This window comes from Elaeis guineensis, chromosome 12 (assembly GCF_000442705.2).
Source record: "Elaeis guineensis isolate ETL-2024a chromosome 12, EG11, whole genome shotgun sequence".
Taxonomy (NCBI): Eukaryota; Viridiplantae; Streptophyta; class Magnoliopsida; order Arecales; family Arecaceae; genus Elaeis; species Elaeis guineensis.
Window position 1 is genome coordinate 21,729,321 of NC_026004.2, and position 27,966 is coordinate 21,757,286.

At 35.7% G+C, this 27,966-nt stretch overlaps 1 protein-coding gene and 1 pseudogene across 2 annotated transcripts; one reads left to right on the forward strand and one right to left on the reverse strand.

Moving 5' to 3' along the window:
- Positions 1-1,536: 1,536 nt before the first annotated feature.
- On the forward strand, positions 1,537-27,949 carry LOC105054756 (uncharacterized). Of its 2 annotated transcripts, XR_012136038.1 has the most exons (9): positions 1,537-1,723; positions 3,585-3,692; positions 3,798-3,858; positions 12,352-12,650; positions 13,438-13,690; positions 13,788-13,931; positions 26,147-26,852; positions 26,959-27,292; positions 27,526-27,949. XR_012136038.1 is itself a non-coding variant. In XM_073247124.1 (5 exons), the coding sequence occupies exons 2-5, from the start codon at positions 3,591-3,593 to the stop codon at positions 26,155-26,157; spliced, it is 318 nt and encodes a 105-aa protein (XP_073103225.1). In that variant the 5' UTR covers positions 1,537-1,723; positions 3,585-3,590; the 3' UTR covers positions 26,158-26,577. The 2 variants fall into 2 exon arrangements, 1 of the variants encoding a protein (XP_073103225.1); XM_073247124.1 differs by lacking the exons at positions 12,352-12,650; positions 13,438-13,690; positions 26,959-27,292; positions 27,526-27,949 and having other exon boundaries at positions 26,147-26,577.
- Positions 6,615-7,241, reverse strand: LOC114914679 (uncharacterized; annotated as a pseudogene).
- Positions 27,950-27,966: the final 17 nt, after the last annotated feature.

The window sequence follows — 27,966 nt, forward strand, 5'->3', positions numbered from 1 at the left end:
TGGGTGGAAGAAGACTCCCTGCGGAAGTCTTCTTCATTCTTTTTTTTTTTTTTTTTTTACTTTGGGCTTTTTTTGGGCTGATTTGGGCCGGGGTGTTACACTTGGAGTCCTATGAAGCAGTGAATGGGTGATGCTTGGCACAAGATTTGTCAATGAGAGATCTTATGAGGAACCGACATAGGTCGCCACCACTGGTGATGCAATATTTTTATAAAGTGTGTATATGGGTAGATGAACAAGACCACCAACTTCTCTATATTGCATCGTCACAATACCAAAGAGGATATGGGATTGGATTTGCAAGGAGACCATGCAGCCTCCTCACCCCATTCTTTATTAAATTAAGTATTGCAATTGTAACAATCTATGGTATAACTATTAAGATATCATCGATATATAATTGGCTTGGCTTAAACATGCGCCCGTCGAGATTCTTACATACTTCCATCGTTGAACTCTGGTGCCCTCACCATTCCTTCTTTATTAAATTAGGTATTGCAATTGTAACAATCAAGAACCTAATTCAAAATGGTAGTTAGAAGGTATTATTTGAGTTACTTAAAATTATATAAATTTTCAAGAATCAATATGAGACTGAATACATACCCGTAAAAATTTTTTTTACTTATTAAAATCTTAGTGCCTCACTAAGTTAGGGATCCAAATCTAGTCAAATTTGATTACAAATATTATGATCAACTCGTGATCAATCCTAAAAAATATTGTGCTATAACATCTCCTCTTAATATATATGAGACATGGGTTAGTTAGAGCTTTGATATTATTTGTAACGATCAAAAATTTTATTTAAAAAAAATTAATCAAAAGATATTATTTATTTTTTTTTCTTTCAAATGATTACAACTAATGTACGGACATGTCTGAGATCCTTGTGAATTGTGTCTATGTAATGTGGTGTATACCGCACCTTGATCCATGCGCAAGAGGTCCTCTCTTGCATGAGATTGACAGTGTTCTCGGATCTTACCCACGAGTCCCTGTGGCATACATTTTGTGATCTATTCTTTGTAGGAACTACATACTATAAGTTAGCGGTGCGTCAAGATTGGTCTGCCATGTTCTCTAAAAATCAGAGGCTGAATATATCATTTTAAATGAAAAGAGAATTGTTAAAATCGAAACTCCACTTCTAATTTCTAAACTCTGAAGATCAAATTCCACCATTTGATTGTGGACTTGTAACATTATATAACACAATATAACATTATATAGTGCGTACACAAACTGTATTGGATCAATTAAAATCCAAGCTAGGTCCAATCCCTAGTTTGGCTTGTTGGTGCCAAATCACTTACCAAAACTCTTCATGTCTATTTAAGAAATAAATTGTGTCATACTGTGTAAAAATATACTTGATTTGCATCGAATTTTTTCTTGAATAGAAAGGGACATTTTGATTAAAAAAATTTAAAATAATTAAATTAGATTAAATATTTGTCTTTTTATTAATTGTATCATATGGTTCAATCTGGCGAAGCGGTGCATTTTTTCTCCGTTGGATCCGATGGATGAAGAATTACTCCTCGAAGCCAACCTTCGGGAATGGAACCATGCTGTAATTATAAATGGACTCCCGAGGCTACAGCAGTCTTCCTGGTTTTTGGAAGGCTCGGCAGGAGTCCTCAACGCCTTCGAACGTGAGGATGGCTAAAAAAAACTCTCCCCGTGTCACGAATCGAAGGACAAGAGCAAACAGGGAAAGGTACGCATTCCAAACCTTCTCCTTCCCTTGTCACAAAGATTTTTTTCTATTGTCTTGTTCACCCACATAACCTCTCACCCGAGTAGGCTCTTGATCTGAGTTGTGAGTCGCTTTACTTTCTTGTTGAGATCTTTGTTTGGGAAACTAGGTGAATGCTAACTATCTCCTTCAATGGTTATGGTTTTTAAAAATTTTAATGGACTGAACAAATTTCCTTGTTGATGCTATTCTCTCATTTTTGATGGTTCGTCTGATGATTGGGGTTATGGTAGCTCTCTTGACTTGTGTGCACATTTGCCACAAGACTAATTACAGCGGCCCATGAAAGAGACTAATGTTGTGGTGTTCAATTCTATGGTGTTGCAACTCTGCTTAACAATTACCATTTGTGATTACAGAGCCAATTTGGACTATAACAATCACATGGTTCAATGGTTTGAAGGATGCATTCATATTATAGCATTGAGATGTACAGTTGGTATGTTACTTGCAAGATTAGGAATCATTCCTGTTGTATGACAACTTCTGTTTTCGACAGTCTTTGCGCTTGAAATTGCTGATAATGTATCTGAAATTTTTTGTTGCCACAATAGGGAGGATGTGCATAGCCAATTCAGCATGATTTGAAATCCCACTGCATTGGGGTAGTATTAAACTTGCTTGGTGCAATATATGTGATGTGCCTTACCTTGTCAATAGGCAGCATACATCCTCACTATAACAGTTCACATGATTCTTAATACACAAACAATTGCAGGCTAGAAAGACTTTTTTTTATAATATACAAGGCATTTGATAATTTAGGACAATGGATGAACAAAAAGATGGAAGGAGAAAGAAGGAGCGGGTAAAAGGATTGATGGCTTTTGGTGGGCTTCAAGTTTGACATGAATTAGGTAGATAAGGATTTGTGTAAAGTTGAAGGATTCTGAGAGTCCTTTAGATAAATAAGTGAGAGAGATTTAGGAGAAACAGAAAGATGGAGAGGTGTCAAGCAAGTTTTTTTTTGCTTATTCTATCAAATCCCTTCTCTGGGGTGCCCCACATACATTATATGGTATTAAAAATTTCTTTAAAATCCCTATGAGGTTTTCTAGAATAAATTTTGGTATACCTCCGAAAACCTAGGATTCACTTTAAGAGGGCTAAAATCACCTTATAGAATAAGCTACCTTCACCATCCTCCACCTTGCACATCAGAGACAAAAGAGAAAAACCAAAATTACATAATGACATACGTTGATGTCTATGTTGGTTGAGTTGAAATAAGCTTACTGACAGAAGCTAGTGAAAGGATTATTGATGCGGAGTTGGTTAAAATTATAGGAGCATGTTTAGAGAAAATAATGGGCGATCATTGGAAAAAAAATAAAGACCTGCAAATTGTTTGAAGGAATTAAAAGGACTTGGAGATTAAAGAAATTGCAGATGAAATATGTGGAGAAGATATGTAAAATGATTTTGTTGGTAAAGAATCTAAACTTTGATAGCAATTAGTGGAGATGAAGGATTAATTATGATAAACTGAAAGGAATGGAGCAAATATCATGACTTAGGAATAGAATAAGAAACCAATGCATTATAATGTCATAATCTAGATACCCGCATAGAGTAGTTGAAGACTAAGAGAATTAAGAACTTAATTTACTATGAAACTGCTAAAATCCCTTTTTACTTGATAATTTCAGGAACCTAATATTTCTGATGTACACAAAAATGCAGTAGTAAGAAGGCTTCTTATTTTAACTAAATTAGTCACATGTTGTAGTATTGTTTATGTTCTTTTACCACTCTAGCTCTACAATTCTTTCATATCATGCAATTTCAATTTTGAGTCATACAATTTTATTCTTTTCAACAGGGTTACATGGAGCGGACTCATCAGCTATTGATCAAGTCTATGATAAATATTTTGAGAGAGAATAAGTTAATTCTTTTGATAAATTCCACACTGCATTTGTTGATCTTTGTAAGTATTCCTTCATTCCTGCTCCTATCTGCTTCTAGTCAACCTCAAGTGACCAAACTTTATCCCATTGCTTGATATAATCATTCTCTGTTAAACCATCTGCAGAGAAATCAATACATTCTTGCCTGGCAAGCAGCATACTGCACCTTTGCATCAGGAATTAAAGGTCAGCTTAGCTTTCTTTGTTTTTACGTTTATTAACATATTCTGTTTGCTTTAGTATAAACTCCACATGCCTGTCTTGTTCAGCTCAAAGCCAATCACAGCTTGATGTCCTGTCCAATTCTCTGTGAACCTCTCCAACCTCTCACCAGCCCTCAAGACCAAGCCCTCTCCTCCTTTCTCTTTCCTTCTGTTTCTCCTTCTTCAATGCGGATGCCTTTTTCGATTCCGGCCTCCTTTCTTTCTCCTCTCTCTATTATCTCTCTCAAGGTTTTAAAAACCGGTACCGGTGACCGTCTTGATCATCGGTTGGTTCGGTACGGTATCAATTCGGTACTGTACCGACCAACCGGCATACCAATTTTTTTTTACTTTTTTTGGGGGGAGGGTGGGCGGTGTCCAACCTGCACATCAATTTTTTTTTGGCTTTTTCTTTTGAGGTGGGAGGTGTCCAATCAAGTTTTTATGCATTATTAAGTAATTTAAAGTCCAAAATGATATTAAGTGATATTTATTAATATCCATATTACTCCGATACACCTTTAATTGCATGTGACATGAATCTAAGCATGATATTATGACACAATATTTGGCATCCTAAATAATCAATATATGAACTAGATATCATTGGATTCTAAAGTGCATAAAATCAATTAAAAAATTTAAAAATACTCAATACATATCGATCATCAGAATCTGATCGATCGTCGATGTCCATAAATATCAGGATCACCTATATATTCAAGAGGAATATCGATCCATCTCTCTAGCCATGTAGCATGATAATCCTCTGTGCTCATTCCATAAGATAGGTGCGTTGGATCATAACTCATCCTCGATCCCTCACTGAGATCCTAGCTCTGACAGCTATCATTGGGTTGATAGGCTGGTTGTAAGAGGCTTATTCAAATATACCAACAGCAAATTTCGATCCATACTGTGCTTCGGATTGCACAGGATAGTAGCCATTAGAAGACGATGTCTCCGATGCACCATATGCATATCCATATACATATCCGTAAGGATCATAGACTGTCTGTGACTGTGGGTAAGAGGATCCAGAATAGATGGACGAATCTGATACATCTATGGATCCTACTCCACGTGCGAGGTCATCTGTAGCTGCATCATATCCTGAATTACCTCGCAGAATCTGTCGTCTGTATGAAATCGTATCGCCACGGGCTCTATCAGATCGTACACCGTGGTCCCTATCCTGCGTGGCATGCGTAAACTGAGACTCATCAGTAAATGGAAGACTACCAACCGGCTGCATCTCCTATCCTCCGATCCCTCCATGAGCACCAGATCTATGAATAGGTGAAGAACTATCATCACTGCTCTGTCTTGTGTCTGAATCTGAGTGAACCGAATGCTCACTCTCTACTGGAGCTGCAATTGTCTTTTCTTTTTTTTTTTTTTATCTCTGATTGCTTGTCCTCTCATCATGCCTTGCTCTGGCTGCCTAGGCGATGAGGATGGATGTTGTGGCATATCGGCTGGAGGCTTATGTGGAATGTTGCTACTTGCCCATTGAGGGAGCGTTTGGTAGCATGTAATCTGGATAGGATTACATATAATTTTGCAATAGGTAATCAGATTACATTGTTTGTTTCATCACTTTTATAGGTAATGCTGCGTTACATGTAATACAGCATTATCTCAAAAAGAGATAATCTGATTGCCTAAGGGGAAGTGGCTATATGATTACATGTATCTTGTAGTCCTGCAATTTTGCAACAAAATAACTTCAGGACCAAAATACCCCCATCAAAATAAATCATAATAAATCAAGATAAATTATGGTTAGTCCCAGTTGGTGAAAATAGAAAGAAAAACATGATGGATGATATCACAAAAAATAGTTGGTCTCAAAATTAAGTCATTCCTCTAGAAAATAGATAATAATTAATAAGCAAGGATGGGGGTACTTTGAAAAAATTAGTTTATATTCCATGTAATCTAAATTGTATATTAAACATTGTAATGTAAGATTTTCTGTAATTTTATAATAATATTACTGCACATACCAAACACTGTAATATAGGATTTCCTGTAATTTTATCAGGTAATCATATTTCTTCTGCAATCACATTACCATAGAAACATTACCTATGTCATGCACCAAATGCCTCCTGAGAGGTGTTTACCCCAGCCTCACTAGCAACAAAACTGACAGGTCATGGAGGGGATTCCGACTCATCAAGCTCTGGCTTCTGCTATTGACTCATAACCTAGCCGATCATTGGATCTTCATCTTCATCAACAAAATCACTCGTAGTCAGATCTGAGTACTCAGCTGAACTTCTTCAATGTATTTGAGCCTTAATTTTAAATTATAATGCACATACACAAGATCATTGAGGTGTTCTGTTTTAGACGGTTCCTTTGCTTGCTGTGGATAAGGGCAAAGATCGATCAGTTATGCTCACATCCACTCAATGAAATCATCTGGGAGAGGATCTTAATGGCAATATCTTTCAAATTTTGTGCAGATCCATCAAAATGCATCCACCATTCAGCTGTAAAATTATTAAAATTTAGCAAAATCAAAAAGAAGATTGAATATGTCAATATGATAATAGATTTATTAATGTATACTTGGATTCATCTTTGATTTGCTTCTGATTGCTACATTACTTCCAAATGATTCAGTGCCCTCCTTAAATATTTTCATCTATAAAAAAAAATTATTTGTTATAAAATCTTAATTGTTGAAGATACAACTAAGTTGTTATAAAATTATTGAACTTAACTTATTTATTCAAGACACATAGCTGCAATGTCTGAATTGGACTCCATCTTGTCTATTACATTTCGTAGGATGAACAAAAGCTCTTCATCCATGCCAATACCAAGTATGGAATACTAAAACTTCGGATTCAGATAATAAGCTATACATAGATTTTCATAATTGATTAAGTTTATTTATACAAATTTTGAAAGAGTTTTTGATTTACTAATTATCTGCTAAATGTAACTCCCGACCCATTTGATAGCCCCGTCGATGGTCAATAATCCTGATGTACTCATTGGCATACTGTGGATCTACCATCTTGATTTGTTCCTTTGCCCTCTCCATCATATAATATGAGAAGCACATTTGGGGGTATTGCTCACCATCACGGCCCGAAGCACTTCATATAGAGGCTTGATAGCCGCTGTTATCTTTTTGGCCCGCTACCAAAATGACTGTCTTATCACTAAGCTCTCTACACTGCTCTCCTTAGTGTCTGTCCGGGTATATCTGCTCTATTGCCATTCAAGACTGACAAACATCTGATGCAGATATACTTTTTTTTCAATTAGGCTATCAAGTGCTATATAATTAGTAGCAAATTGTGGGACATCTGATCTTAGTATATCACCTCCAGCAAACTGCCGCATCAATGATAGGATCCATGTGTGGTTGTAGATAAATCTAGTGATGCTCTGTGCTGACTTCACTACCTTCTGCATCCTATGAATCTTTTTAATATCTATCAACATCAGATCGATACAATGTGCAGTACATGAGGTCCAAAAAATATATGGTCGTTGCTCCCTCAATATCACCCCTTTAGTCTTATACTGTGGTCCGTTATCTATAATAACCTGTACGACATTCCGCTCTTCTACCTGATCAATCACCTCCTCCATCAATCTGAGGATGTAGTTGGTGTTGTGCACCTCAATGGAAGCATCAATAGACTTGTGAAAAAATATTCTTCCATCACAAAATGTCAAGAAGTTGATGATGCTTCGTCTGATAGAACTAGTCCAGCCATCACACAGCATAGTCAATCCATTTGCCGGTCGCTTGCTCTGATATGAGGTAATCTATTTTTCAAGATTATTCTTATTCTGATCAAAAAGCTCACCATGGATATCCCTTGGTCCTGGAGGATCTACACCTGGACTGGCATCCTATATAGACGATATGGCAGAGCAATAATATAGGTTGTCCGCTGCATGCGTTGGGATGTGACTGAAGTGAAATCAAGATCCAATTGCTTACCACATATCCTTCTTTTTATCTTTCTTTAACATAGTATCAATCCTCTGTTGCTTAGAATTTCTACTAGAAAATACGTATGGATCCAAGTCGTGGATAGTGGCTTCTGTTGGAATCTTTCTAGAGAACTTTTTTCTACTGCCAAATGCTCCCAACATGGGTGCAAGATGGCTAGTGCCTCTACTAGCAGGCTCTCTAACTGAGGATATCCTTCTAAATCGTGACTTAGACTCTGTTGCAGTGGTCCCTGAGCCTGACCCACCCTTACAAGCTGACGGTCCAAATCAAGCTCTATGCCTGGCTATCTCCTCTAGCTGCCACTATCATCCAAGCTCGTCCGAATGGCAGCATCGATATGTGCCTGCTCATCATCTGGAATAGATCCTTCCTCCGACTCTTTACAATGATAAAGTGATAGTTCTGCTGCTCCACGATGCATATCTGCCTTCTTCATCAATTTTTTTTCTTTGCTATTTTAAAATCAGCGAAGTATTTTTTTATTAACTGACGGACCTCTTGTGGATACTTACAGCATATAGCTACATCCGGATAGCCGTCAGCCAAATGTTGCTTCAATCATATAACTTCTCTCTTGAATTCTACGCTACACTATTTACATCTCCAATGATGCCGACCTAAAAGCATCTCCCTATGCTCCCAATCAATGTTACATTCTGGATCCTTTTTCTTCTTTGATGGATCCATTCCTGAAAATTGATAAGCACATTACTTCAATAATTACATAAAAATGATATATTTTATTTACCTAATTTTTTTATATTTTTAAAATTATTTATTTATTTTTTAAAATTTTAAAAAATAAAATATAATAAAAATTTTAAAAATTATGAAAAAATAATTTGACCTCAAATTCATATAGAATTTTACTATGGATACTACATATAATTTTCTTAGATGGTGGACATGCATGAAATACTGATTTTTTTTCAAATTTAGGCCCAGGCCACTATGCGCATGATGCATTAAAACGTTGATAAATGGGTATCAAATTTTTATCAAAAGTAGCTTACAAATTTCTAAACAATAATATGATTTTACAGTTATTTTTTAAAATTTATTTTTTTAATTTTTTATTTCAAAAATATATTTTTAATTTAAAAAATATATACTTAATGAAATTAATGATGTTAGTGTCATCGTATAGATCATCCATAGATCTATTACATATATTAAAATCATGTCAAAAAAAAAATTTTGACATAGTTTTCCTTTATTTTTCCATTTTTCATGAATTTTTTTAAAAAAAAGAGAGGAAGAGAGGAAATATAGCATGGTTTTGAGAAACATACCTTAAAAGCTTTAATCCACTTGAGTCTTTCTTCAGTCTTCGGTGTTAGAGAGTAAGAAATGGAGAGAGAGAGAGTCTGAGAGATGCTTAGAAATAGAGAAAAAGTCGAAAGACTTCTTCTTTGTCTCCTAATATAAAAGACAAGAGGCCGAATCAAGCAGATCGGCTCGGTAAGCCTGCGTACGGCCCAGTTTGCACCGAAACAGCCCGGTTCGGGCACGAACCAGGCGGTTCTCAATTTTTTTATTTTTTTTGGTCGGGTGCCAAAAATTAGGGCTGAACCGATCCGGTTCAGCGTCGATCTGGTTCGGTATGCTCTGAATTGGATGGTTTGATTTGGTTTTCAAAACCATGATGGCATGATCTCTCTCCTTTCCTCTCTTTTCTTGAGTATAAGAGACATTTTTTTCTACTATGTTGCATAAAAGAGCTGTGCCTTGCTACATGATAGCAAGCTTTGTATGCTTATTGTGGTCCACCTCAAAAGCCATGGCCCTGTTTTCTTGCCAAAATTGGCCATGGTGTCCACCTCATAGGACTGGCGAAGAGATGGTCCTATAGAAACCAAACTGCGCCTATGTTACGAAGCATTTATTTTTATCGGGCAAGTTGTTCTTGCCTAGTTCAAAGCAAAGGCAAGGTAGAGACTTGCCTGTGATCTGCTCCAACGGTGTAGAAGGGAAACCAATGGAGCGTTCTCTAGCAAGACTTCTAGCAGCAAGGTGGATTACTATTTTAAATTTTGAAATTTAAATTTTAAAATTCAAATGATGTTTAAGGTTTGTATGGAGGGGTTTTTTTAATTTTTAATTTTGAATTTCATAATCTATATGTGTTGGATGGAAGTTGGAGGATTTTTCAGCTTTTTTGTACTCTTTCTTCTTTTACACATTTCTTTATCATAATAAAGTATAGGGTGGGTCCTCCTTCCCTTTTCATTAAAATAAAAAGAAGGGTAAAGCTCCTAGAGGAGTCAAAAGGGGGAGGAGTAAATCTCTGGCTTAGGTCTTTTTGACTCTGTATGGTTGTCCAGTGGACACTCAACCAACGGAGAATATTTGGAGCCTTGAATAGATGTGGTTTGAATAGATTCTGCCTTCTCCAATTTTTCTTTGAATTTCCTTCTTTTATTGGCTGCGGATTCCTGCCATCATTGTTGACTACCGACCCTTCGGTGATGAACAACCCCATACACCAGCAACCCATCACCACCAAAACTACCTTCCTAAAAGAGACCCAATGGGGCTGTCCCTTCCCACCCACTCTATTCTTCTCCTTTCTCTCTCATTCTCTATCTTGTGAATAGTGGGCCCTAGCAGCGGGTCCCTCCCATTTTCTTTCTCCATCTTGGTCAACCTTGGTAAAAAGAGATCTTTAACTATCCTGGTTGCCACACAATGTATTGGCTCTTACCGCGGCCCTCATCAGGCACCATTAAACTCCATCATCATCAACCCCTATTGTATTATTTGTACTTTGGTTTGATTATTGTTTAGTGATTTGACCAATTAGATTATCTAGATCGAATTGAGCTGGGTTGTCGGATGCCCCCTAGCCCACCCCATTACCTTCAATTCTCCATCTATTTTTGTACAATTTCTCAAATATTTTTTAATTACTAGACTTGATTCTGTATATAGGTGCGATCATCTGGACAAGTAGTCCGGCCAAGAGATACAATATTGTAGTTCTTAAATCGATCAAGATTTTGAAAGAAAATTTTTAGAAATTGTTTGGATTAATCTATATATTTTCAAGGTAATTAATAAGCCACCTTCTCTAGATTTTCATTTAAATAATATTATTTCTGATATCAAATAAATTGTAAATCAATTTATATATGATTTATGAACGTTATGAAATTATGTTTAAAATGGAAAATAAATGTGCAACTTATAAGTAATATTTTATGAAATATCATTATTTTTATTGATCTTATATGGAATATGCATACTTTAATTAGAATATGATATATATATATATATATATATATATATATATATATATATATAATGTTACTTTGTAAAAAAAAATTTTTGATATGTTTTGGATTTGGACTCACAGCCAAACTATATTTTGATATTGTATTAGTAGAAGATATATATTGGTACTTCGATATCCTGCTAGTGAAGATTATACGTTGGCATTTTAATATCCTATCAGTGAAGGTTATATGTTGGATTTTGAAATCCTGTCAGTGGAAGTTATACGTTGGTACTTTGATGCCCTACTGATAAGCATTATATTAGCACTTTGATATCTTGCCAATGTAGAGGTTATGCATTGGCACTTGACTATCTTATGACTATTCTAACCCAACCAGCGGGTACAAGTATAGGTTATAGTTGGAAAGACTTTTGAGTTGAATTATGATATTTTTGAATTGTTCTTGTGGATATGAATATGAATATGCACATGATACATATTTATCTTAAGTAACTAAGCTTTATGAAATTAGTTCACATCAAGGTTCACCGTCTTGGTACTGGGCCCATCACCAGTGCCGACCTATTATTTTATCTGTATGGAGTCGGTCAGCATACTGAATGTCGGTATGCCCCTCACATTCCAGTATTGAATGGGTATAGCATGGTACGCCCCATACTGTCCGGTTTGATCCGGTACAGCAAAACTTGGTTCACACTAATGGGGCATTCTTACTCCATTCTTGGAGGAACAAAAGATAATTTTATAGGCAGCATTGATTATTGTTGGATACAGAATGTTCAGAATATTTTGCTATGGGAAGAAGGCTTAAAATATTCACCAACAAAACTAGAATGACAAGAAGCACAAGAATAATAGGTTCACAACATAAATAAGGAGAAAAAGATCTTCCTTCTTGGGAAGTAGTCCATCTGCATATTTTTCCCCACAAGAGGTTTCAAGGCAAAAAGTTATGCATGTGCAACTATTGGCTGTAATAGCTGTTAGTCATCCAGGTTACTTTGAATGATAACTCTTGGAAGTATTATAATTTTTTTCAATATTTGTATGGAAACTAAATATTAAACCAACAAGTCCTATGATTTCTAAGTGACTTTTCCATAGAACAAGCAACAAGTCCAAACAACCCAAAGACGCTGATTTGTATTCTTATGTCACAAATTTCTTGTCTCAAAACTACTTACTGCAGTAATTGACAAAGTAGCTCATGCAGCCTCAATAAACTCTCAATACAACCCAAATGACAGGATAATTCGGCATTCCCATTTTATGAAGAGGCACTATGCAAGGATCAGTGGCACCACCTCGTCTATGACCCGGAAAATGTGCACAGTCATTGCAAAGCCTTCATCTTTTGTCAGCTCAAACACACAGACATCTCCTACTTCCAAGTTATTCTCAATGGAAAATTTCCACCATTTTCCCACGAAGCGTGATGCATTGTCACGGTATACATAGCTAATCTCCCACTTCTTTTTCCCTCTTGGAAGGCGGAGGATGACCTTTGCATTTCTGAGGGGAAGGTATTCTTTTGCAAAGCTACCAGGTATTGACTGCCACCATACCATGTTATTTTTATTGTTACACAAAGGGAATAAATCCTATAATACCTACTATTAATAAACTTATAGACTTGACCAACAAATATGGTGAGAGAAAAAGAGAGTGTTGGTAATGGAGTCTTGTAGTGATTAAAACTAATGTCAGCTAGAACAAGTGTAGTCATCTCTTATATCATGTAGATTCTTTTCAGAAATTCTTCAGATCTCTAGGTACCATGAAGAATTTAATGTTTGAGAGAAACCACGTAGAATTTGTTAAATGAAGAACCGAAAAATGAGAAGTACTTAACCCAAGAACAAGAGCAACTGTAAGTGAACATCCCATCACTTTTTCACTGCTAACTACAGTTTATCAGATAAAATTGCATGATTGTGTAAGATAAAATAAAAAAATATTAAGCACTAAAATTCCATATTCAAAGCTAATGTTATGTGTAACATTAAATAGGAGCTAATATATGGTTAAGATGTAATGATCATCACTAACAGAATCTTATCAGGATCTAGAGGCCATGAAACAACAAATTGAGCCTAAGGTTGTGAATGTGGCTACGTGAAGCATGTGGTTTTTTTCATGTGCGATAAGGTGTAGAGGCAATATAATGATCAGGTCAAAGGGTTGACCAAGTTATATTTAAAATCATATCAAGCTATAATTTAACTTGCAGACTCATTCCATCTTCAGGGTCTGCTTCATTATTCCCTTTATTTTCAGAAATTTCATTATTCAAATTATATCCATTGAAGTTTTATAGCCATGTTGACTCTCAGGCTAACACCAACTGGTCATGCACCTATGCTGAATTCATGACCAAAACAACACTGGATAAGGGGCCTAGAATGCCATTGGCAAGAAGGAAAGCAACCTGATTGATTATGCAATGCAAGTAACATAGCAAAGTAGCAGCCCTTCAAGAATTGCCCAGATTGGGAGTCTAGGCAGAGAGGAAAAAAACAAAGCTATGTTAATTTTGTAAACTGCTGGGAACTATGTAGTTAGATGTCGTGTACTGGTTGTTATTTGGTAAGGCTTTTTGGTTTTGATATGGTCGTGTTGACTGCTTTGTCTTTCTAGTTGGCAAGAGAGTTTTTCTATATGTCTAACAATTATTATTGGTCAGTTTGTCTTTCAACGAAACAGGTGGTGAGAAGTGCCCATCTTTTCTCACAGCACAAAGGGATAGAGCTCTATTCGAACCATATCAGGACTTATCAGAAATATAAGGACCCAGGAAATTGTTATACTGAAGTACAGATAGCAGAGGGTAAGTGATTCGCTACATATTTTGTTAAGCATTAGGATGTATATTAGATAAATCCCATTTGACCTTTTTCTGTATTTGCAGCAAAACATCTAGAATATGCTTCAGATGATTATCAAGGTCTTAGTTTTATTCTGGAGTAACATGTCAAGTTAGTATAATATCTTTTTATCAGAACTCAGAAGGACTTAGAAATTTTACTAAGAGAAAGACAAGTTGGTGTGATATCATACTAAAAGGAATTTGTGCCTGTGACATACTCCAAGTGCAATCTCTCTTGCCTTCTTTTTTTCTCTTCAGAATGAAATGGGTGGAAGCCTAGCTGAGAATTGACGTGAGTGTGGCACAGAGCCCATGTCTATGGTATCATAACACAACTTTACCTACACAGTCAGTTGGCACCCTAAACTCCAAGCATAATCTGAACCAGAAATCAAATTGCATTTCAACCATATGTTTATACTGTTTCTTTAATATCTACTAAAACAACCACATAGATAGTCAGAGTTGCATATAAAATTGCGGCAATATTTTTCCTCTGAAACATATCTATGCCAAGAATTTACTTCTTTTCACATTTTCTGTTCTGTTTGACCTTTTTAATAATTTGTCACCACATGCTTCATACACCTGGTTATAAGAGTCTAGTGTCATGGATAAGAAAGTTATGCATAAAGGGCATAAATCCTATAATATCTACTATTAATAAACTCATAGACTTGACCAACAAATATGGTGAGAGAAAAAGAGACAGTTAGAATTTTAAACCACAGAGTATGATATTTTTTGCTTATGAATGCAGCATTCTAGTGATGTAACTTTTAACATCAAGTGTTGGTAATGGAGTCTTGTAGTGATTAAAACTAATATCAGCTAGAACAAGTGTAGTCATCTCTTAATATCATGTAGATTCTTTTCAGAAATTCTTTAGATATCTAGGTACCATGAAGAATTTAATGTTTAAGTGAAACCATGTAGAATTTGTTAAATGAAGAACCGAAAAATGAGATGCACTTAACCCAAGAACATGAGCAACTGTAAGTTAACATCCCATCACTTTGACTGCTAACTACAGTTTATCAGATAAAATTGCATGATTGTGTAAGATAAAATAAAAAAATATTAAGCACAAAAATTCTGTATTCAAAGCTAATGTTATGTGTAACATTAGATAGGAGTTAATATAGGGTTAAGATGTATGATCATCATTAACAGAATCTTATCAGGATCTAAAGGCCACGAAACAACAAAGTGCGCCTAAGGTTATGAATGTGGCTATGTGAAGCATGTGGTTTTTTTCATGTGCGATAAGGTGTAGAGGCAATATAATGATCAAGTCAAAGGGTTGACCAAGTTATATTCAAAATCATATCAAGCTAAAATTTAACTTGCAGACCTATTCCATCTTCAGGGTCTGCTTCATTATTCCCTTTATTTTCAGAACTTCATTATTCAAATTATATCCATTGAAGTTTTATAACCATGTTGACTCTCGGGCTAACACCAACTGCTCAGGCACCTATGCTGAATTTGTGAACAAAACAACATTGGGTAAGGGGCCTAGAAAGCCATTGGCAAGAAGGAAAGCCACCTGATTGATTATGAAATGCAAGTAACATAGCAAAGTAGCAGCCCTTCAAGAAAAGCTTAGATTTGGAGTCTAGGTAGAGAGGAAAAAAACAAAGCTATGTTAATTTTGTGAACTGCTTGGACTATGTAGTTAGACGTCGTGTACTGGTTGTTAGTTGGTAAGGCTTTTTGGTTTTGATATGGTCGTGTTCACTGCTTTTGTCTTTCTAGTTGGCAAGAGAGTTTTTCTACATGTCTAACCATTATTATTGGTCAGTTTGTCTTTCAACGAAATAGGTGGTGAGAAGTGCCCATCTTTTCTCACAGCACAAAAGGATAGAGATCTATCTACTTGCATTGGATTTTCTATTAACTTAAATTATCCAAATTACTTTAGGAGACCCTTTAGGTGCCAACAATTGGAGCCCTTGCACCCATAATTAGACACCCTAAAACGCACCCAAGAGATGCCCCATAAGAGAACTAAAAGTCCTCTAATTAATGGATACGTCCAACTTGATCAAATCAAGGTGGCACCCAAGAATAACTATCAAAAAAATTAATTAGGGACTTGCACCCTTAATTTATATGATCTATAACTTTAGATACCCAACAATTAGAGTCTCATGAATCTTATTCATGTAGGTTATTAGCAGGTAATTAAGTTAAAATTATCTTATCAAATAAATAATCCTAATAGAAAGAAAAATTAGGTCCAACTATGTGCTAATAAGGTTATCATGAATCTAATAGATTTCTCTAAACCCAATTGACACTTCATAAGCTCAATTGCTTATTTCAGACCTAATCCCTTTGTTGTGTGATCCCATAGATTCAATTCTATTTGGTAGTGAGATATACAATGATCTCTGTCATTATATCATTGAAACTCTTTTTAATGGGTCAGAACAATTTCACTCTAACTCAGAAAGGATTGTCGATCCAGAACAATCCTAGTGAGCTCTCACAATCCACCAGTGATACCTATCAGTATGTAGTGGCAATCCAGTAGAACTGAAATAAATCTCTAGGTGTAGTTAACATATGATTTAGTTTCTCTATCGTGAATCCTGACTAGATGGCAGGTTATGGATAAATCGTCAAACCTATCATCAGTCATATGATAGATTCGATTAGCTCAAGTCTAGTTGTGACTTTTATGAAATTTTTTTTTCATCAATCACACTACTGTGGCCACAGACTCTTGGACTTAACCTCTCAAATCTCATAGAACTACTCCTCTCTATCAAGATCGATAGATCCTATGTTGATGCGTATCTTACCTCTACAATGGACCAACTGTCGTCAACATCCACTACAAGGGCTCATTGAGATCCATATTTATGTATCAATCAAATTCCAGCAGCCTCACTACGAGTAGCAGTACAATCTCAAGTCAAAGGATCAGTCATACAACTACAGCATCGAGATAATCACTAACGATTGAATAGAAATTCAAGTGATCTCTCGTATGGTCACGCTCAGTACTAGTTGTTCTCTAATAACTATCCGGACTTGTTGTCCAGAGTCTTTACATAGTAGACCAGAGACTTATCTATCCCGAAGGAAGTGATTTGTACGTCAGTCTATCCGGATTATCACCGTCCTCATGATGATCCTATGATCGGGAGCATTTAGGAATTAAATACATGTCTCTAATTTTCAACACCTTGAAAATATGTATCGAAACTAATTTCATGGATGATTCAAGAACACATTACATTTGAATGAAAAAAAAAATATTCTTTTATTTATCATATCAATATATTAAGTATAAAATTATACCTTAAAATTATTACAATGTGTCAGCCATATTGGCTTCTAGAACATACATCTAACAGAGTACGTATCAAGATGGAATCTATCGATCTTGATAGAGAAGAGTAGTTCTATGAGATTTGAGAAACTAAGTTCGAAAATCTGTGGCTATAGTAGTGTGATTGATGGAAAAAAAATTTCATACAAATCACAATTGGACTTGAGCTGATCGGATCTATCATATGACTAATATTGAGGTTTGACGATTTATCCATGACCTGCCATCCAGTTGGGACTCACGATAGAGGGACTGAATCACACGTTAATTACACCTTGAGGTTTATTTCGATTCTACTGGATTACCACTACTTGTAGGTGTCACTGGTAGATTGTGAGAGCTCACTAGTGTTATTCTAGATCGACAATCTTTGATGAGTTAGAGTGAAATTGTTCCGATCCGTTGAAAAGAGTTTCAATAATACTTTGATAGAGATCATTGTATATCTTACTATCAGATAGAATTGAACTTATGGAGTCACACAATAAAGAGATTAGGCCTGGAATTAGCAATTGAGCTTATGAAGTGTCAATTGGGTTTAAAGAAATCCGATTGGGTTTAAGGTAATCTTGCCAGCACATGGTTGGATCTAATTTTCTTTTTATGTTTGAATTCTTATTTGATAAGATAATTTAAACTTAATTATCTGCCAATAATCTATATGAATTAGATTCATTGGACTCTAATTGTTGGATGTCTAAAGTTTTGGATCAATTGAATTAAGGGTGCAAATCCTTAATTAATATTCCTTGATAGTTTAGTTGGGGCGCCACCTTGATTGGATCAAGTTAGGCATGTCCCATCTTTAAAGGGCGTGTAAACCTTTTATGGGGCATTTCTTAGGTGCACTTTGGGGTGTGTTTATGTGGGTGCAAGGGTTCCAAGAGTTTGCGCCTAAAAGGACTCCTAAAGAAAGTTGAATAACTTAAATTATTAGGAAATCTAATGCAAGTAGGACTTGTATTATGAGATTGAATAGGATTTAATCCTTTTACCTATTTAAAGGGACCTCTCCTAAGGTCCCTAAGGCATCAAAAAAACAGCAGCCCACACGCCCCAAAGGAGCCTCCCCACGCCCTCTCTTCTCCTCCCTTTCTCTTCTCCCTTGGGTTTCCACACGCCCCACCTCTTGGGCGTTCCATCTTCCATGCCCAAAGCTGTTGGGCGTCTTTCCTTTGCTGTTTTCTATCCCATGATAGCAGCGTAAATCAAGGGAAGAAGGCAAGAGAAGAAGAGAAGAAGAGAAAAAGAAGATCAAGGAAAGGATCAAAGAGTTGATCGCGATTCAGGCTTCGTTCTGATTCGCAAGCTGAATTTTCTTAGAGAAGAAAATTCAATTTGAAGAAGGTTGTTTCAGGCTGATCCCGAGTGGATACCCATAGAGGCCGAACACTTGCACAGTTAAGAGAGAGCCTCTTCTCTTCTAGATCCAAATTTAAAGAAAGGAATTGTGAAATATGTATGTGATTCGATTACATGTTAAATTTCAGCATATGTATAATTTCAGCATATGAACTAGATCCTTGTGATTTATGTTTTTATGCATGCATGATATAGATTAAAAGTGTTTTAATCTTTTATTCCATTATGGTGTTTAGAAAAGAAAATTTTGAAACACATATGCATGCGCCAACATACGAATTCCAACGAATACCTCCAGACTGCAAGTTCAAATAACTCAACCATTACAGAAAAACAAAAAGGCTCAAATAGTAAGAGAAGTAATTATCCTCGAATTCATTAAAGAGGAAGATGATAAAATCAAGTGAAAACCAAGTTTGAATAAATAATACATAAAATTATGTAAATATAAGAGATCACATCCAATATATCTAATAAATAACAAAGCAAGGATTTGATCCAACCATGGTTGATGCAGCATAACTAAGACACAGAGCTCTGGGAAGAGCATCAGATGTTTTGCCACATTATTTCATAATATAATAACATAGTTTGCTGTGTATAAAGAGCAATGGGATCTTTTTGGCAATATTGAACAACACAAACCTTAATAAAAGATCCACCATGATCGTACATTACGTTTGCATACAGATTGCCAGATCTTAAGAACCATGCAATACAAATGAGGTTGATCACTAAATTACTAAGATCTGACACAAAGAATTTATTCAATAATTTAACAAATAATCAAGAAACTATTGGTTTTCTAGTTGGAGATTCAAAATATTCGAAGATCTTAAGATAAGAAAACATTACCAAAAGCATGGGGAGAAAATGGTGGAATTAGTAGTGAAAATCAGGAGTTAGTGGAATTAGTGACACTACTGCGCCATCATGTGCAATCCTTAAATGGACAATGGAAATGATAAAAAAAATATAAGCTTTAATATTAAATAATTAAAAAAATAAAATGGATAATATGTATTTGTAATTATTAAGCATGAGATAATAATTGCATGGTTATAAAATACAGTTCCACAAAGCATGTATTCGATCTGCCATTTTGAAATATGTTAATTGCTATCGCCTTCTTATGAAAAAGTTATGGGCAGATGGGGTCTTTTGAACATTTTTCATAGCCCATAGACAAAGGCCAGCTTAAACCATAAAATATCAGATCAAGAGAATAGAATCCTACCCTCAGAACTGGTTCTAAAGAGGGGGAAAAATCATTTTAAGTTCATAAGAACGGCTTCATTTCCCCCTCTCGTCCCCCTTCTCTCTTTCTCCGCCCCCGTCCATTCTATTGTCCGGCCGCGGCCCATCAAGCATTCCACCCGGAGCTCCCTGGAAATATCTCTTCCTCTTTTGCGTCTGTGTGTCCGATCTCTACCATTTTCCTCTTCTTCTGGTAATTATTGCTGCTCGTGTGGTTTCATTTTGTAGATTCAATATCTATGCTTTATATTTCGTTCTGAATCTCCTTGCGAACTTGTAATTTCGGGTGCATTTGCACCAGGTCAATAGATTCTCAGCTGCGTTATTAAATACGAACATGCTGTTTGATTTAATGCATCAGAGAGCATTATAGCATTGGCTTGTCAACCTTGATCGAGACATTATTTGTTTCTGGTACTTATTCATGGAATTATGCTATCGATTGACTGCAACAACATTACACAATTTCACTAGAAAGATAATAGAAAGATAGCCTTTTATTCAGAGAATTGATGACCTTATATATGAGGATGTGCTTCATGCAAGGAACATCAGGAACTAGTTATACAGAAAGAACTCCTAATTGAAATTGAAGCCTGAATCTTATCTCCAGCACAATGCGCCTTGTCTTTCTCTATTCCTCAAAAGTGTCCCTGCCTCTCCCACTGACCCCCATCTCCCCAACCCCATCTTCTGGAGAGCTCATGATGCCATCAAGAACAAGATCCTATGTCCTCCAAAGGGTACCTCAGGTCACCACCACCACTTTCACGGTCATATTCCTTTGAAGGCTTAATTCCCTTTATGATATAGCCCAAGAACAGGACACATGTGGAAATGGTGACACCTTGAGCAAGTTTATTTTATGATCCATAATGTCTTTCTTTTTTAAAAAATAATCTTATTATTACACGAACATCATTCCTCTTCAACTTTGTTGTGCATCTCTTATGCAATTCGGTAAACAGTTTTTTAGCTTTTCTTACTAGTTGTGGTGGGACAGTGATACAAGACATGGGAACAAAGGGCTTCATTTTGTGTCTTACTGGGTGGTCAGATACTTAATATCATGTCGCAGCCCTGGGGAATATCAATATGCATTGTTTGATGGATAAGATTTTGTTGTTGATGTCCTAGTTTAGTTTAGAACCTAAGCAGCTCTTCTTTCATTGGAAATAAATGATGACAAACTAATTAAATATTTGAAACATATGTTGACATTGATAATGATACACAAAACTCTTCTGAACACCTGCCTAGGATTTATGCTCGGTACGTATGTTGTCTAGGAATGGATGACTTTCTTTATATTTTATTAGTCATGCAACACACTACAGTGGACATAACTATGGAGATTTTTTATGATTTATTGAAATGGTTAACCCATAACGATCAAGCCTTGCCAACTATTTGGGGCAGGCACCTCAAGATGATTATTATGGACTTTTTCAATGGTAATGTCATCAAGACAGGTATGTATAGGAGATTCAAGCACCTCTTTTGATAGTTTGGATTTAAATAAGATCTTCTGTGCATGTCGGTCTGGATATCTATGTTGTAGTGTGAAATCTAACATTGATATAAGGCAAACAATCTAAACTTTGATATATTTTCCATTACAGTATTCATATCAACAAGTTTGTAGCACACCTGCTATGAGTGTTTATGATAGGAGGTTGATAAGACCAATTTGCCTTTAGGAGGTTCATAAGACCAATTTGCCTATGTTAGATGAAATCAAACCACTTGTTCTTTCAATAGTTCTACAAGAAAAAACCTTTAATGAAATCTATTTTCATGTGCAAACATGCCTATTACCATGAGTAGCTCGGTACTGTATGGGATACAAGCATAGGTGGTGGGGGTGCTGAGATGGGGATGAGACTTTTAGGTGTTTTAGGTGAGGAAATCATAATCCAGCCAGCCTCTTTGGTGCTCAATCGCTTTAAGGGCAATTTTGAGTTAACCCTAGAAGTGCTGAAAGTGATCACTTTTATAAAGTGAACTTTCAATCACTTGAATTGTTTGCTGTGAAAATGGAACCCAAAAATCCCAAGGGAGCTATCTAAGGTCACTTTCAAGTGGCCATTGAAGCTTTTTATTTTTGGGAGGAGTTTGGTGTATGGGCTATGTTAGCATCGATAAATATTATTTTATTATATTATAATCATTACTAATTATTATAATGTATTATTGTATTTTAATATAAAATCATTTTATTATTAATTATTTATTATTAAATTGTTATTAATTATATTATTAGTATTCACTTTTATTTTAACTATCACTTTTATATCAGAATAATATTTATTGATGATATTATGATATTATATTGTTATAATATCATTACATAAAATATAATAACATTTCATTATTATATTATATTATATTATTATTTTATTATAGTAATTAGGTTAATATTAATTGTTATACTATTACTAATCACAACTAATTATCATTGATTATATTCCTAGTACTTATTTTATTTTAATAAAAATTACTATTATGAGTATTATTACTGTTACTTAAACATTAAGAAAATTATTAATATTATCATATGAAAATTATACTATTATTAATAATAGTATTATTATTATTGTACTATTATTATATATAGTAATTATACTATTATTAATCAAAATTAATTATTATTAATTATATTATTAATGATTATTTTTTTTTTAATAATAGCTACTACTAGAGGTATCATTATGTTACTTAAACATTGAGAAAATAATTAATAGTAAAATATTATTTTTTATTCAATATTCAAAATTGATATAATAAGAAATATTATTTAAATATTAATAAAATAAATAACAATAAAATAAGATTATATTATTCACTCAACACATGCTAGAAGTGATCTATTTACCTTAAAACCAAATACCTGAATTAATGAAAGTGCACTTCAGGAACCCTCACTTTCTCAACAAACCAAATAGGAAAAATGCCCACTTTCCAAAATGCACTTTAAAAGTACTACTTTCAAAATGTGCTGAAAAGTCACTTTTGCTCCACTTTGTAACCAAAGATGCCCCAAATTATTTTATGCATTGCCTAGGTGTTGCCTGTTGACTAGGCACCATTTGGTCTCTAGTCACCTGCATATTTCAGAACTTCCTTTTAAATCAATGGTTTCACATTATTTTGGTATTTGTACCATCAATCTTTGAACACTATTATTTATAGATCTTTGAACCTATAGAGTATAAAAAATGCAATAAATTTAGTTTATCATGAAGATGGTTTTGGGCAATAAGCCATTTGTTTAATGATTGTAAATGAATCTGTATGTCTCAAGGATATAAATTGGTTGATGATTCCAATCATAGATGAAACAGTCAACAATCAATCTATCGATCCTCAATATGAAGGGTTAACCTTCAATACCTTTATCTCATATGACATTATTAATGATACTTAATTGGTGGAAAACCATCATTAATTGTGACTTGGAAAATCCATGTGTTCTGTCTGATGAAGTTGAGAATATACTTTCCCTCATGCATTGGAGATCGATGTGGTATATGATCATGAAATCAAGTCTAACAATTGAAGATCATATTTCATCATGCGGCGGTATTAATGTCATAAACCTCAAGTCTGATTATGTAACCATCCATCTCAAAATCCTCGTTCTATCTGCTGCTGATATCCTATTTAATTTTAGAAGAGAAAAAAGGGAAACAGTCATTTTCCCATCTGCTAAGAATTTTTTTCTCTCCCAGAGCTTTTGATCAATGTCCTCATCAATTTTCTCTTTATCCATCTTTGGTATAGACTTTTGAGGCATACATGCAGTAATATGTCAGCACACAAAACATGCCACGTAATGGATTCTACATGCCACGTAATGGATTCTAAGGAGTTAAGATATTTGAGGATTAATGGTATATAATGGGCTGGAATGCTTGTTAGTCTGTAAGTATGTTGATAGGTCAATTCAGGACTGTTTGATAACAATATGGATAAATTGGGCTTGAAGGGGCTAGTCTTTAAAGAGTTATACAGGAAGTTTTAGTGAAGTGATTGAAGGGATTTGAACTGTTGTTTCAGGAGCTAAAAGTAGGCATATTTAGATAGATTTCTGAATATTTATATAGGGAAACAATGAGAAAAATGCAAAAAATAAAAATAAAAAATTGTCTGAGTCTGCATGGAAAGACCCAGAAAGGATTTTAGACGTATTAAAAGGAAGAGTCCTAGGCACATCCTGCCTAGGCCAGGTGGTTGCCTTAATTGGTCATTAGGCAAGTTTTGATGAGTGTGGGACTTCGTTGTGGCTGTGCTCATGCAGCACTCTCTGTGCCACATGTGCCATTGCCTAGTGCACTTGGGGCCACTGCTGCAGCAGTCGGGTGCTACGCCTGAATTCATTCTGTGGGAAGGAATAAATTTTCATGCAAGTTTTGCTCATGATATGCCTGAATTTCTTTTTTCTTTCCATCTCATTTTGATCTCTTCCTATGTGTCACTTGATTCTTGCCTAATTTTATGCAATTGATTTTCCACAAAAGTACCACCATACACAACATCTACAGTTAGGCATATCATGCCAAGTGGACAGCCTTTTATGCAGCTGCTCACTTACATAGTTTTACTGATATGGACTCCTTTAATTTGATCTTTAAGAATTCCTGTTTTTTCCATTTTTCATATTAACCCAATCAACAAAATGCTCCATATGCATACTCAATCCCTTTATCATACTATTTGTTGGCCTTTGTGTATCCACCCTCCATGATGCTTTGGTGTTTGATTGATCAGTTGTCAAGATTGACAATACCCACGCATCCTGTTGTCTCTGCAAACCTAGGTGGTGAAAGACTAATATGATCTGCTGAAATCTATGTCTGAACATGCCATCATTGTATTTTTTATGCTTACCTTCTAACCTCTTCTCAAGTTTTGAGATTCTATGACTTAATTCATCGAGCATAGCATGATTGTCTAATTGATGTCACTCATATCATCTCAGTATGATTTTCCACTCCCTAATCACACACAACCAAAGCAAACCTCTTGTGCAAGTTCTCAAATCCCATAGGAGAAAACTTGATTGGATATCAAAATTCTTGTATGACAATTATCAGTGGTTCCTGAAGTTGATGGCAGGATAATTTAGTTTCAGGTTTATAATGACTTAATTTTTGGTGGGATAGGAGACCCAGGAAAACTGAAACTTGATCATTCCACTATCAATTTGTGGACCAACTTTGCCATTTCTCTATGTTCCTATCATGCAGTTTGATCTTTTTTTCATCTAGATTTTACCTTCCAAATTCTCAACATTCCTGTGTTGGGGCATACAGTATCGTGTCCATTGAGATTTACAAACTAGTCATCTGCTAGCATTCAGCATTTGTTTGTTGCTTTGAATTTGTTTGGGGCCATTGGTCCTCCACATGGTGGCAGCTTGCAACTTTTGTTGCTGACTGTGGACCCAACTATTGGACTGCTTTGAAGTCCTGCAAATATTTGGCTCCTGATCCACTAAAGGATTGATATCTGAACCTTAAGTTCTGTTGAAACTAGGGAAATGCTTCTTTTGCAACAACTTATGCTCTAGTAAAATGCAGAAAGGCTTACTGTGCAACCCCTTATGCCATGTAGACATGCAGAAAACAAAGAGAAAGATTTTGTCTGCTCCCCTTAAATGACTAAACATTTTAAGTTGAGAAGGAGTTCCACTTACTGTTACAAGAGAAAAAAAAGGAAAACATAAATCTTGTTTGTTATGAAATTTAGAGAAAACTGCAGTGGTCCTGAAAGCAACTGTGCATGTCTTTTATATATTAATCTTAGAGATCTCATTCAATATAGAAATGTAGATTTAAGTTTATCTTTATCCATGCATGTTAGCTTTCTGCCATTAAAAGAACCCAACAAGACCAAGAACACCTTAATAGTTTACTTTCTAACAACCAAAATTAAATTGTTAATAAAGGACTTACATCTAAGCCAAACAACTAATTTCAAGCAAAATTCTAATTGAATGTAGAGCCTAACTTTGTCGCAAATTAAAGATGCAACATCCTGCTGTCTTTGTTGCATACTTTGCTATCATGATCATTTTTGGATTCTGCGTAGTCATTGTATTGCTGTTGCAAATTTGTGGCAGTCAGATATGAATACCTGCACTGAAACCCCTCTTTTGTGATAGAGGACCATTAGTGTGCCTTCTAAAATCATTTTCTTTTTTCTTGTGCAGGAAGCAGTTAAATCGATGGCTCCTCCACATAGATTAGTTGCATGAACTTTAGACGTACTAAAGTAATAGCTTGATATGAAAATCTATACTGCAAGATGGGAGGTCATATTTGAGGCATTCCGAAGTTGTTTATCTTTATCCATTGGTAAAGCTGTGGCTCATAATGAAGGATGCTGCAGATAGGATATCACATCGGCCAAAGTGGAAGAAAGTAGCCTATGGAGGAATGCAGCCGGGGTATGAATGATGACTACACCAATGAGTCATTCCTTGACGGAATGGTTATGAATGCTAATGTTGTAAAGAGGGATTTGTTTAAGGGGATGCAGGATTCTGTTTCCATATCTCAGTATCTTTGCATCTTTGGTCTTCCGACTTCTGTATGAATTCATATGCTGGGCTCAGTGATTGATGAGGTCTTTCTCCTTAAATTGGATGGTGGCCTTCTAGCACTCGGCTTTTCAGTTCTGTTGCTTAGAACTAGTCAGCTCTCCCTGGATCTTCTCTCTTGATATCTTCTTAACTTAACATTTCCTTTTTCATCAGTGGCTTGCACATTTTAGCACCTTATATCATACCGGCATCAGATCCATCAGTTCAGACTCTATATGTGTGCTCACTGTGCCACTTCTCATGGTCCATCTCTTTTTGCATGACTCTTCTGGCTTACAATAAGATCCCCGGGTGCTCTGAACAACCCAACATGGTCTGGTAACATTTCTCTGAATGCATCAATAGTAGCTTCAGTTCTAGTGGCTTCTCACCTCCCATCTAGGCTTCATGTATTAGCCATAATGTTCTTTTCTTTGCAGGCCTTTCTTTTTGCACCACTCATCACGTTCTGCATTAAGAAATACTCCTTCAAACTGCATCTGTGGTTTTCCTTTGCATTGATGAGTATCGCCTGGAGCATTGGATTTCGGTTGCATCGTATGCTCTTTGTTCTTTGGTTGGTTCTTCTGGTTTTTGTATCAGTTGTTTGCCCCTGCTGGTTTATAAGGATACAAGCGTACAAATTTGAGATAAATTTTTCCCTGGGATGAAGCTAAGCTCTGCTTTGATATAACTGAGTGACAACTAATTTTCCTAACTTCACTGAAGGCAAAGCCAGAATGAGATCCAAAATTTAGATCCTCCCGTTAAAAGGTACACTTGATTTGAGTTAATTGTCTGTACCATTTGTATTAATTTTTATCTATTCTATGCTGCTGTGAAGCTACTAGAAAGCAACAAATTGCTCTCTTATTGCTGAATATACCACACATCTTTCTTGCAATGTCTCCAATACTCCAATTGCTTATATTCAACGCTTCCTTCAATTATATGCATATTGTTGGGGTAGATCCTTGTCACTCAAATGATTACCCTTCTCCTTTCAGCCGACTAAAGGAGCTGTACCAACCAAGCTACCACTATTCAACCTGACTTTGATCAGCGGGTCTCACCGAATCGGCTCTCCATCGACTTCTGTTGATGACATCGGGCCGACTATGGTCAGTGGACTTCACTAAGTCGGTACCAAGCCAACTCAGTTGGAGACACTGCCTACGGCAAATGACACTTGACATGTAGCCGATTATCTACTCAGTTCTCAATCGACTACGCCAATCAACAATCGACGACGAGATGTCACTCCTCGATGGGCTCATTCTATCGACTCCCATGGCACGGGCTTCAGCCGACTAGCCGAGCACCAAATGTGGCCGTCACGCCATTCTGACAGGCAGGGGCAGAACCACCTTTTGTATTGGGGGTTCAATTGAACCCCCAAGTTTTGGTGCAATATCCTTAAGGGCATGTAAATATTATCCAAAAAATTA

Bases quoted from the DNA above. Each gene is read 5' to 3' on its own strand.
- LOC105054756 (XM_073247124.1), top strand. From the start codon at position 3,591: ATGGAGCGGACTCATCAGCTATTGATCAAGTCTATGATAAATATTTTG. The intron at 3,693-3,797 runs GTAAGTATTCCT...AACCATCTGCAG, and splicing joins CACTGCATTTGTTGATCTTT to AGAAATCAATACATTCTTGC. The intron at 3,859-13,787 runs GTCAGCTTAGCT...ATTATTGGTCAG, and splicing joins CTTTGCATCAGGAATTAAAG to TTTGTCTTTCAACGAAACAG.